The sequence below is a fragment of the Triturus cristatus genome, chromosome 10 (genome assembly GCF_964204655.1).
Source record: "Triturus cristatus chromosome 10, aTriCri1.1, whole genome shotgun sequence".
Classification (NCBI taxonomy): Eukaryota; Metazoa; Chordata; class Amphibia; order Caudata; family Salamandridae; genus Triturus; species Triturus cristatus.
In genome coordinates, this window is record NC_140593.1 from 428,806,714 (window position 1) to 428,818,892 (window position 12,179).

The window sequence follows — 12,179 nt, forward strand, 5'->3', positions numbered from 1 at the left end:
CCAGAAGGAGCGGTATCCAAACTTTTCGCCTTCAGCTCCAACTCCTTCAACCTGATATCATGATCCATTTGGCGTTGTTGTGCCTCCAGGGCCAACTTCTGCTTTTCCATTTCCATTTGTCCTGCCAACTTTGCCATCTCCATTGCATGCGCCCTGTCTGCTACCCTGTCTGCCAGCTTCTCTGGCGACCGGACTCTGCTCGGCTCCTCAAGGTTGTCGGGTGGAACGATGTCCCCCGCATTCCGTGGGTCTCGTGACTCCTTCCAGGCTCTCAACGCCTTGGTGTACTGGGTCTTCCTCTTGAATCCAGCATGGGGGACTCTGAATTTTACACTGTAGCCTTTCAATTGCTCCATCGTGTAGCCTCCCAGTCTCTCCCAATCCACCTCATCTATTCCAGAAATCACAGAGAGTGCTCTTCCAGCGGAGAGTGAGCTAGGCATGATTGCAGTAATGGCAGATGTCTCAACAAAGTTCCAAAAATGAAAACCTGTGGCTGCGTTATTTGGTCTGCTCTCACTATCTGGTGATTAATAATTCACTGTATGCAAATTACAAGTGCAAATCCGAAATCCCACCCGCTGCCAACAATGTTAGAGTCGGGGATCTCTGGTTGCCGCAAGGTTGCCCTTGTGTCAAGCAGGAACCCTCTCCTCCACGTCAGGGCACAGGATAACCCCTCGCGAATGACCCTTGCTCACCCTCTAGGTGCGTGGCGTGAGCAGCCAAGGCGATTCCTCAGGCGTTGTTGGTTAAGCACTTGCAATCATACACCCAGTAAATACATCAATCCCCCCAGAAACGGACACCAGACTTGGATATATATAAAAATACGCTTCTTTATGTAAAAATAGGTATATATATCTCAGCAGACTTATCACAAGACCAATAACGTTTTCGCTATGCCACCAGGTTATAAAGCAGGCAAATGTTCTTTGTTCGTAGTTTCAAATAGATACTTTGCAGTCTCTTGCAAATGTTACTTGTGGTTCCAGTACTCACAGAGATCGGCTCCTGCGAACGGGGAAATAAGGCGTTGCGGGCCCCGGGCCCGATACTGGAACTTCCTTAGTGATGTGGAGAGCCGGCACAGGTCGGTGCGACTCTCAGCTTAAGAAGTGTTCTTGGGTCCTCAATCAGCAGGTGTGGGCAAGTAGGCAGGCGCGGCCAGCGACCCTTTAGCACGGCGGTGCAGGAGGGTCTCCACAGCGGGGGCGGCGCGGCCTGAGATGTCCGGGGATAGCGAAGCGGGGTCGCAGGGCACGGTCAGTGCAGCTGGATGACCCGGCGTAGATCACAGTCGTCGGACGGCTTCCGGCGGGAGGGGTGATAGCGCGGTCAGCGCGCTCCAGTAGCAGGCGGTGACAGGGATGCAGGCGGCCTGGCCCGGGGACAGAGAGCGGCTCTGGACGGAGCGGGGCTCTCACGGGTTTGAGGCAGGCAAGCTTCTGAGTGTCACGGCCCTAGGAGGGGCGATGAGGGGCGCAGTCTCTTTCCAGCGGGATGCACACACGGCTCGAATTGGAGGACGAGCAAAAGCACAGAGAACCCACTGGTCCTGGGGTTCAGTTCAGGGGGCAAGCTCAGATCAAGCCCTTGGAGAATGTTCAAGCACAAAGTAGCAAAGTCTTTTCAGTAGTCTCTTCCTCTCCTTTCTCAGCAAGGCAAGCAGCAGGCCAGCTCCTCCAGCGTCTTCTTCTGCTTCTAGTCGGGCAGAGGTTCTTTGTGGTAAACAGGATTCTGATTTCTTAGGAGCCAGGCTCCTACTTTTATACCATGATTCTTTTGTTCTTTAGCGCCAGGGGGCCTGGGCCTGGCTCAGTCCAGTTCTGGAGCACTTTGTTATGGTGACTCTGCTCTTTCCTTTCAGCAGCAGGGCAGAGACATCAGCCGCTCCACAGGGGGCGGCGCCGGCTTTGTGGTGGCAGAGCACAGGTCTATTCAAGAGTCAAGGTGTACTCCTCCCACCCATCCAGGTGTCACCTCTCTACCCACCACCTGGCAGCCAACCTGTCTCTGGGGATTCCCCAACCCTGCTCCTTACTGTTGCTAGGCAGAACACACACACACACACCAGAGGCGGACTGAAATGGTCAGGTCAGTAAATACTAACTTTCTAAAAGTAGTATTTACAAACCCAGGATATTAAAATAAACTTGACTACAAGAAGTATTTTATTATTCTGAGTTCAGGCATACTAAACTTGACACTCTACCATGCTCTCTGAGTCCACTGGGGTCACAGCGCTGGCGTGATCCCAGCAGCCCATTCTGGCCTATGGAGAGCAGGTAGCCTTCAATAGTGAAAAACGACAAGGGCTGTAATTCACTACTAAGACATGCCACACACATCAGGGCATGTCCTACCTTATGCCTACAATGCACCCTGCCCGTGGGCCTACCAGAGGGGTGGCTAATATGTAGGTAAGGGAAGGTTTAGGGACTGGCAAGTGGGGGCACTTGCGCAGTCAGCGCGACAGTCCCAGACTGCACGCAGGGTCTGCGGTGGCAGACCCTAGACACATTTTACAAAGCCGCTTTCTGTGGGTGGCGCAACCAGCGCTGCAAGCCCACCAGCAGCATTGGCATTCACAAGCCCTGGCACCCCTGGTGCACTTTACTGGGGACTGACAGTGAACCCAATAAACCAATCAGGGACATCAATTACAGGTACACTTTACCTAGGGAGCACTTGCACTGCGGCACGGATTAGCCGTGGCGCAGTGCCCTGAGCGGACAACACCAGCAAAACAGTTGAGGCACACCATCAAAAAGTGGAAGGGAAACTCACGCCAAGGTGCCAGGTCTAACAGAAGGCTTTGTTAAGAAGGATTGCATTCAAATGATTAGATTCACATGAAAATCAGACATCACCTTTGGAAGAAAGGTAGAGCAGGTTTTCATTATCTTATCCGTCTCTATGAAAACCTGTATAATGCTTGTGAACACAGGGCCTGGATTTCCCTGACTGTGCACAGGCCTAATAGCGACTGGTAATGCTGTCTTCCCTGATAAATGTTGCAGAATCACCATGTGTAAATGTTCAAAAGGCGTACACATCAACTTTGAAAGCACAATATTTAATTCCCATGGTATAGAAGGGATCCAAATAGGAGAAAAAACTGTTTGATACACTTTAGGCAATGCTTCACCTTTGGTATTGAAAAACGTGGTTTGAGAAGGACATTTACTATATGCACTAATCGCTGCAAGGTGTAACTTTATAGATGTACAAAAAAAGTCCAGATATGGAAGAACCGCCTCCTCTTGTCATCTAATAGGATAATAGTTATTCTGCATACACCAGATGCAGATTTTCTTCCCCATAATCATTTCCAAATGGTCCAGGCATTCAGGGACAATGGTCTTGAGTGAATTGCTCCTGCTTGCTCATACAATATATTGTGGTTGAATTATCCACATAAGCAAGAAAAGTACTCGCCCTGAACGGAGGGAAGAATAATTTCAGATCTAAATGGACAGCTCTTAGCTCCAACACTCAGAAGGCCAATCATCACTCACCTGACCCATGCTGGAGGCTGTAGAAATGAAGACTAGGCCACCAATACCGCAGGCTAGTTACCTTAACACACAGGTTTCGAGACTTGTGTAATGGCAGCGACCTTCAATGTAATGGGGGCTGGGCCCCAATGATTCTGGGCAAGTAACATGAGACTACATGGTTTATTAAGAGAAAATGTAAAGGACTAAGTAACAAGCTCTGCTTTGTACAATGGAATTTGGGTTTTAATGGCAGCATAAGAGAACATTCATTTGTTCGAGGAAGATGGAGTAGGGTAGTGAGACAAAGCAAATGTTTAAAATTGCCCTACTGGTGTCCTTCCACAGAGGGAAATCATTCAAGACAAAGACAACCTGCATAGTCAATACAATGACAGCAATCATTGTAATCAATAGTATGTAACAATAAAATTGTTTAGCAGAAATCTCTAATAATAGAAACAACAATGAGCCTAACTTAAAAAAGTGTTTCTGTTTGCACAAGGCTGTTTAACTGTGAAATCTGTGATGTATAAACAAATTACTTTTCTATATTAACCCTCAGAAGGCAAAATAAACCCACCTTCAAGACAAGCTTGAGTTTCCTTTAATTGCTTGTCCTTGGCAAGCTGCAGCAGGCGGGACAGCTGGCCAAAGCTGTAGACTTTGATCATAGATGAAGAAAGATAGAGCAATGGATTTCCATCTTTGTCTTTTTCCTCTGATTTCACAGTTCCTTCACTAGAGCAAATAGACATTATACAAATTAGTATGTTTCTAAGGAGTGAAGGGCTAAATAAATTAATAAGACATCTTGGCGTTTTCTACATTATTTAGGGTAGTTGTAGTTCTCAGTCAGCAGAACAGCTTGAAATAAATACATTTGACCATCCAATGGCCCGATGCGTATAAAAAAGGATCTTACACAACATATACTGACTATTGTTTTGGCAACTCTATCTTGCAAGCAGGCTGCAAAAAATGAGAAGAAATGTAATAAGCAGGTGGGAAGTTTATCACCAGGTCCTGATCCTAGACAGGGTTATTAAGGGTCTCTGGAGTGCCTGTGTGCAATCACAACGGATTACATTTCATGGTAGGTTGCCTGTTAGAAGGCCTGTAGGAGGCCAGAACACCAATGGGTCAGGGAGCAGAGAGGTCACCCATCCCAAGAAGGTGAGTCCTTCAGTCCACGGGCAGGCCCCTAAATGCTGAGGCCTAAGGAAGGTGAGAATTAAAAAGAAACAGCAGCTGGCATAAGGCAGGGTAAGGCAATGAGGTACGGGATAAGATTCTGGAGACGATGAGTGAAACTGAGACAGTTTACAGCCATCTACCAGTATGAACAGGTTAACCAGTGCAAGATGCATGCATTTTTTTTTTTTTTTTTTTTTTGAAACCGTTTATTGCAATCTCAAATAGTTACAAGTATGGGCCTACAACCGTCTGGCCGGCCGCTAGAGTGGCAGTAGCATATGACATACATACAGAAAAATCTCTAGGCGGTGCAAAAAGGGTAAATCAGGAGATATCAGTAGTGCAGGCCACATAACTCCGAACCAACAATGCGGTTTCCTTTTGTCAAAACACAACACAAAAACAACCACACCCGCAAGGCAACCCGCAATCCCAAGTGACAGCACGTGCTCCGTAAGTGGGGGACCCCAACCAATCGCCAAACTCTGAAGAGGGGAATGAGAACAGATCAGGGACTGGGGAACCACGGGCCCATGGCTGGGGGAGGGGGTCGGCTAGGGGGACGGAGATGGTGAGGCAGCCGGCAGCAGTGGCGGCTCGCAAATACCCCCGCGGTAGGCGTTCCAGGGGCCCCAGATTTTCACCCACGCCCCAGGCTTACCCCTCGCAACATACACCACCTTTTCACGAAACATACACCAGTCCATGTGTTCTTTCCAGGCCGACACCACCGGAGGCCTCTGGGATCCCCACAATTGAGCAATGTCACGCTTAGCTATCATGTATCCTAGAGTCACCCACCGCGTCTGCGGAACCGAGTAGTCAGTTGGCTCCCACACATTCAGCAAGCATCTCCTCGCTTCAGGCAACAGCACGACACGCGTAACCACTCGCAGGACCTCGTGCACACCACGCCAGAATCGCTCCACCTTTGGGCATTCCCACAGAATATGCAAGAAAGTTGCCAAAGCACCACAGCCACGCTTACACAGTCCATCCTCAGCAAAGCCCATACGTAGAAGCCTTGGCCCCGTCACATAAACCCGGTGGAGGATCTTAAGCTGGACGAAGCGAAGGCGAGCCGGGATGGCCACCTCCTTCGGAGAGGCCACCGCGGACATCCAGTCCTCGTCGTCCAACTCCAGCCCATCGGCAACCCAGGCCTCGCGGAGGCCAGTCAGCAGGCCCGATCGGTCGTTGATCAGTTTTTTATATATAAGGGAGATCGTGCTGTCTGGGACATGGCCATCCAGTACTCTGTCCTCCAGGGGGGAAGACTCCGGAATGGATGCGACATCCGGGAAGACGGAGCCCAGCGCGTGGCGGACTTGTAAGTACCGGAAGTACTCACTGCCTTGCAACTGAAACTCCGTCTGCAGCATCTCGAAAGTTTTGAATCCCCCCCTCGTCCAGAGATCTCCCACTGTGCTGATGCCGATCGTGTCCCACTTCTCGAAGCCCTTCGAGGTCCACAAGGAGCCCAACCTCGCCGATGCATATAGCGGTGACGCCCGGGTCAAACGGTCCTTCCACCCCATAGCTGCGTTAGCCGCGTGCCACACACGCACCATGACACGCGTCGGTCCCGTCAGGCGAGGGTCCGGCGCGCCAGAGTAGAGCGCCCGATTGTAGTCGCCACCGGGCAGGAGCATCTTGTCCATTTCAAATGCCGGGTTCAGGGCGGGCCCGTAAAGGCCATGATTAATCGCAGCTAGCTGGGAGGCCCAGTAATACCGTTTAATATCCGGGAGGGCAACCCCCCCATCATACCACGGGAGCGTCAATTTAGCCAAGGCGATACGTGGCCTCCCGTCCCAGAACAGGCGACGCTGCAAACTCTCCACCTCTCGGAAGTAGCGCGCCGGAACCAAATCCATAGTGTTCTGGAGAGCGTACAGAAAGCGCGGCAACGACATCATCTTAAACAAGGCCGCTCGGCCAAGCGGCGAGAGCGGCAGACGCCGCCAACGCACCACGTCCTCCTTCAAGCGCTGGAGGGGGGGCAACAAATTCCGCTCGTAGCGGGCCTCCGGGTCCAGAGTAATATATATACCCAGGTACCAAAACCCCTGGGAGGCAATCTGGATCGGACAGTCCCGTGGTAGGACCGGAGCCTCCCCGGCAAGCACATATACACAGGATTTCGCCCAGTTGATGACGAGGCCTGAGTTGCGACCGAATGAGCGCAAAACATCAACTAGGACGATCAGTGATTTACGCGGGGAGGCGAGATATAGAAGGATATCATCAGCGTAGAGGGACACACGGTCCTCATGCTCGGGGGTCCAACGGAGACCACGGATGGAAGGGTGCCACCGCAGCCACTCCGCCAGGGGCTCCAGGGCCAATGCAAACAGGAGAGGCGACAGGGGGCAACCCTGTCGCGTGCCCCGTCCCAGTGCGAATGGGGCCGAAACTCGTCCATTCACCACCACCTGCGCCAATGGGCTGGAATACAGCAACTTGACCCAGCTGATGAAGCCCGGTCCAAAGCCAAACTTCGCCAGCATCGCCCAAATGTATGGCCACTCAAGCGTATCAAACGCCATGGTGGCGTCCAAAGACGCCAAGATGGCCGGCTCCCGCACGAACGGGACACGCGCGAGCACCCCGTGCAAGCGTCGCAGATTAAGGGCGTGTTACGATGGGGTATGAAGCCGGACTGGTCTTGGTGGACCAAGTCGCCCACCACGCCGACCAGCCGGTTGGCCAGCACCTTGGCGAGGATTTTGGGCTCCGCGTTCAAGAGCGAGATAGGCCTATAGGATGTGACCCGCTCACGGGGTCTCCCCTCCTTGTGGATCACCACAATCGTGGCCAGACGCTGGTCCGGCGGAAGGGAACCCCGCGAGCGGGCCGCCAGGAACATCGCGCGCAGGTGGGGCGCCAGCACATCCGGTCGCAGCTTGTACAGCTCAATAGGAATGTCATTGGGGCCCATGGCCTTGCCAGATGCGACCGAGCGGATAGCAAGGGCAATTTCGTCCGAGGTGGGAGGAGCATCCAGCGAATCCCTGTCCTCCACCGAAAGGGAGGGCAGCGCGATGTCCCGAAGCAGGGCATGGGAATCCTCCTCCGAGCATGGAGAAACCGGAGAATACACCTCGCGGAAATAATCCGCGAAGCAGGAGACAATGGCGTTCGGCTCGGTAACACACACACCATCCATCCTCTCGATCAACGGAACCACACGACTCGCTCTCTCCTTTTTGTCCAACCACGCAATCAATTTACCCGCCTTATCACCCACATCATACAGTCGCCCCTGTTGCTCTCTACTGAGGCCCCTGGCCGCCTCCGTGACGAGGGCTCTATAAGCCGCCTGCTTGAGGTGTAGAACATGCAATGTGGCATCCGTCACCCCGCTCCCCAGGTCACCCTCTAGTTCAGTAATTTCGGCCTCCACCCGGGTTACCTCCTCCCGCTCGCGCCTCGGGGCATGGGAGATAAAGGAGAGGGCCTCCCCCCTAAGAACTACCTTAAAAGCCTCCCAAAGGGAGATGGCAGACGGGACAGACCCCACATTCTCTTCAAAGTACCGCTGCAAGGATTTGATCAATTCGGCTCGAATAGTGGGGTCGCGCAGGTACCAGGCATTGATTGGGGCTACCCTGCCCTCCCCCCTCGGGAAGACATCAAGATGCAGCAGTAGTGGGGAGTGATCTGAAATACCCCGCGCCAAATGGCGCACCTCTCCCACCCTCCCAGCATAGGCCGCAGGAACAAGGATATAATCAAGCCGCGAGAGGCTACCATGGGCACCCGAGAGGAAGGTGTATTGCAGCTGCGCGGGATGCTGTAGTCGCCAGCAATCCACCAACCCTAGTGTATCTAAGAGGCCGGACAGCCACGCCTGTGCCCGGGGGAGGTCCCTGGGGGGATGACGATCCATAGACCCAGAAGCCACCGCATTGAAGTCCCCCCCAACTACCAGAAGCCCATCCGGGAGGTCAAGGAGAAGGCGCCCCAGGTCCGCAAACGTGGTTGATTGCAACCCCGGCGGGACGTACACTGATACAAAAACGACCACCCTGCCCTCCATTCTACCCACCAAGACAGTGTAACGTTCCCTCTCATCATGGCGCACCCCATCAATCTCCAATGGGAGCGAGTTCTTAATCATGATGCCCACCCCCCGCGAGCCCGAGGTGAAGCCCGAATGGGCCACCAAGCGATAGCCTCTCCGATTCATGGCATGAAAGGAGTTACCTATAAGGTGTGTCTCCTGCAGGAAGATCACATCTGGTGAAATTCGTTTCAGATACTGCAGGACCACACCACGCTTAATCCTATCCCCCAGTCCGTTAACGTTCCATGATAACACAGTCAGATCCCTACCCCCATCATACATGAAAGCCATCAATCGTCCCCCATAGAGCCTCTCGAAAACAACAATACAGTAAAGGGTTCGCCTTGCGGTGCAAACAAACAACACTCCACCCCCACCCACCCATCCCAACAGAACTCCCCCCTCCCTGCACCCCTGCATGAGCCCAGACAGCCCCCCCAAAGTGCAGTGTGCCTGTCGCCCCATAGATGAAAAACTAACTAGTCCCCCAGAGGAGGAGGGAAAGCCCCCAACGGACCCCGTACTACCTCCATAGGAGGGGAACATACACGATCAGTGAATGGTAACCAAAATATTGTCCAGAGCAAGGCCTACTATGCACCCCTCAGTTCTGATCCGGCGAGCCCTCCCCGCCAACCGCACCCCCCCACCCCCCCGGCCCCGATCCCCAGGCAGAGTATCCAACCAGTCCCCAGCCGCCTCGGGACGGTCAAAGAAGTGCGTGCGACCATCCACCTCCACCCTCAGTTTAGCTGGAAAAAGCATTGAGTACTTAAGGTTCATGTCCCGTAGGCGACGTTTAACTCCGAGAAAACTCAGTCTCTGCTTTTGGACCATCGGAGTAAAGTCAGGGTAGAAATTCACGTCCATATTATCGAGCTTGACCGGTCCCTGTAGCCTGGAAGTCTGCAAGATAGCGTCTCTGTCCCGAAAGTTAAAAATCCGGGCAATGAGAGGCCGCGGCGGGGCTCCGACCTTAGGTCTTCCTCCGGGGACCCTGTGAGCACGTTCCACCGCAAAAAGTTTTCTCAGCCCCCGGGGCTGGAGATGGGTGAGGATCAGGTCTTCCACAAACAAATCTGCCGCCTCCTCCTCCCGTCCCTCCGGCACCCCGACAATACGAACGTTGTTCCTCCGGGCCCGACCCTCGGCGTCCTCCAATCGACGGTCCATCATGGCGCTCGCCTGGCCAAGCCGGTGCACCTCCTTTTGAAGGGCCGCCACGTCTGTAGTGAGACTCGAGGTGGTGTGGGCCAGGGAATCGACCCGGTCATTTGTTTTAGACAAGTCGGCTCTCACCAGGCCCACCTCAACCAGGGCCGAGTCTATCTTCTGCGCCAGAGTATCAAAGCGCTGGTCCACCGAGGCCTTCATCTCGGCAATGGCGCCCATGACGTCCCGGAGGGTCAGATCCGCGGGTTGAGCGGACGCCTCAGCCGGGCCCGCGGGGGATGTACGCTGTGCCTCTGGGGAACCCTTCTGGAGGGTGTAGCGGTCCATACTGTTTGACTGAGGTGCCGGGCCGCGGCGGGTCGATTTCACCTTGGCCCGGTCGCCATCTTGCTTTGTGGACATGTCGCACTCCCAAAGTCGTGCCAATCTCTTCGAAAGGGTCGATAAACCAGTTCACGGGTTCCGGGGGGGGGGTGACCACTGGACCGGAGGACAACTCACAGCCGGCGGGTCAGCCGGGCACAGGGACAAGGCCACACCACCGCACCCTGCTCCGCAACCCTACCTCGCTGGAGGGCAAGGAGGGCGCAAAAGCGAAAGTGAAAGCGCGGGGTACGCGAGTCACCCAGCCCTGCCCGCCGCTGTTGTTCGCTTTGTCCCCGGATCGCCCCACAACTCCAATCCGGGGGGCCGGCGCGGAGAAGGCCGCAATCTTCGATCGGTGCTCCCTCCCGTGTCCGGGGTCCGATTCGAAAACGGAAAACGGGTGCCGCCTCAGCTCGGGTACACAGACACAGTCCCCTCATCAAATACAGGATATAATCAGGATTAATTCAGGAGGTCGCAGAGGTCCTCGGGAGCTTCGCACCTACGCGGCCATCTTGGTTGCGCGCTAGGCTCCTCGATGCATGCATTTTTAAAATGAAATAGACTAGATGTATTCACTGTAGTGCAAATACTGCTCCTTGCTTTGTGCTCACATTTGCGCATGTTAAATCATGAGGGTGCTTATCTGTTCTAGGCCATCATTTGGAGCGAGAGACTCTGTGTATCTGGAATGACCACTTTGTCTGTGTAGTGAATAGTTACAGGAAACTACAAATAGGCACCTGCTTCAGTAGCATATGGCCACTAAGAACTTGCTGTGGGCATATATGTAAAATCTGCTGGTCCGAGTTTTGAGTCTTAATAAAATAGTCAGAAATGTTAAAAACAGAAGAGAATCAAAGTTCTGAACAGTGGAGGAACGTAAGCGAGTAGATTCAACTGTAACTTCAGCTCTTCACCCAGAAATTGCAGAATCTGCACTACCAGCAAATTCTAAATCAGGCACTTGGACTTTACAATGCAAATTTCGGCATTTACTTTGAAATCCATCCCTAATACTTTATCATCAATTTCTTTTTGTTAAAGGAAATGTTTCTGAGGATAGGCTTGATTAATTGATTGAGGCATTTGTAAAAAGAACAAGTAGCCAGAAAAATGGTGTACTGGCACTGATTGGGATGAAGTGAGGAGGAGCTCTAATTAGGAAGTGAATATTTATGTTTTAACAGATTCCTGAACTTAATAATAAATGTGGGAGAGCAACGACTGAACAGGAGTAGGAGTGTGTTTCAATCATTAGCAGTGACAGTTAACATGAAGGGAAAGAGCTACAGTTTGGGCAAAGTCATTTAAACCTGGGAACATTTCAGGAGGAATGCAGAACTGGAACGAAGAGTCCTAACAGGTTTATCCCCACTGACATTTGAGCTCAGATATAAAGGCGATGAAGTATAGGGTGCTTTGTAGCATAGTCACAAAGCCTTAAACTATCAGTATTTTTGTATTGAGAGGCAATGAAGGGTGACCCGGTGGGACAGATTCTAGAACGCCTGTTTAAAATATAAAAGAAGAGAGCAGCCACATCTTGTGTTAGTTGTTGTTTCGCCATCACATGTATGTCTTCATAAAGAGAATTGCAGTAGTCAAGCCTGGATAATATAAGTTCTTGAATTACAGCTTTGCTAAAATGTTTAGGCAGAATTGGTTGGAATAATCTTTTTGATGATGCACATAAATGAAAAGCAAGAGGACAATTTCTCAATATTTGTATAAAAATAAGTTGACAGACAAAAATGATGCAGAGGGTGCTGGAATGGTAGGATGACTGAGTTACTTGGGCCACTCTCCGGTAGACCAGTGGCGGGACTGCCAAACATAAGGATCTCTGTTTTACACGAGTCAAGGTAGAGAAA

General features: G+C 52.2%; 1 protein-coding gene across 2 annotated transcripts in view; it reads right to left on the bottom strand.

Annotated features, from left to right (window-relative positions):
• ODAD2 (outer dynein arm docking complex subunit 2) overlaps positions 1 to 12,179 on the bottom strand; it is a 1,108,894-nt gene that overhangs the window by 990,492 nt on the left and 106,223 nt on the right. For both annotated transcript variants that reach the window (XM_085631770.1, XM_085631771.1), the window contains exon 3: positions 4,084 to 4,241. In XM_085631770.1, coding sequence (XP_085487896.1) covers positions 4,084 to 4,241 — 158 coding nt within the window. The remainder of the gene's footprint in view (positions 1 to 4,083; positions 4,242 to 12,179) is intronic.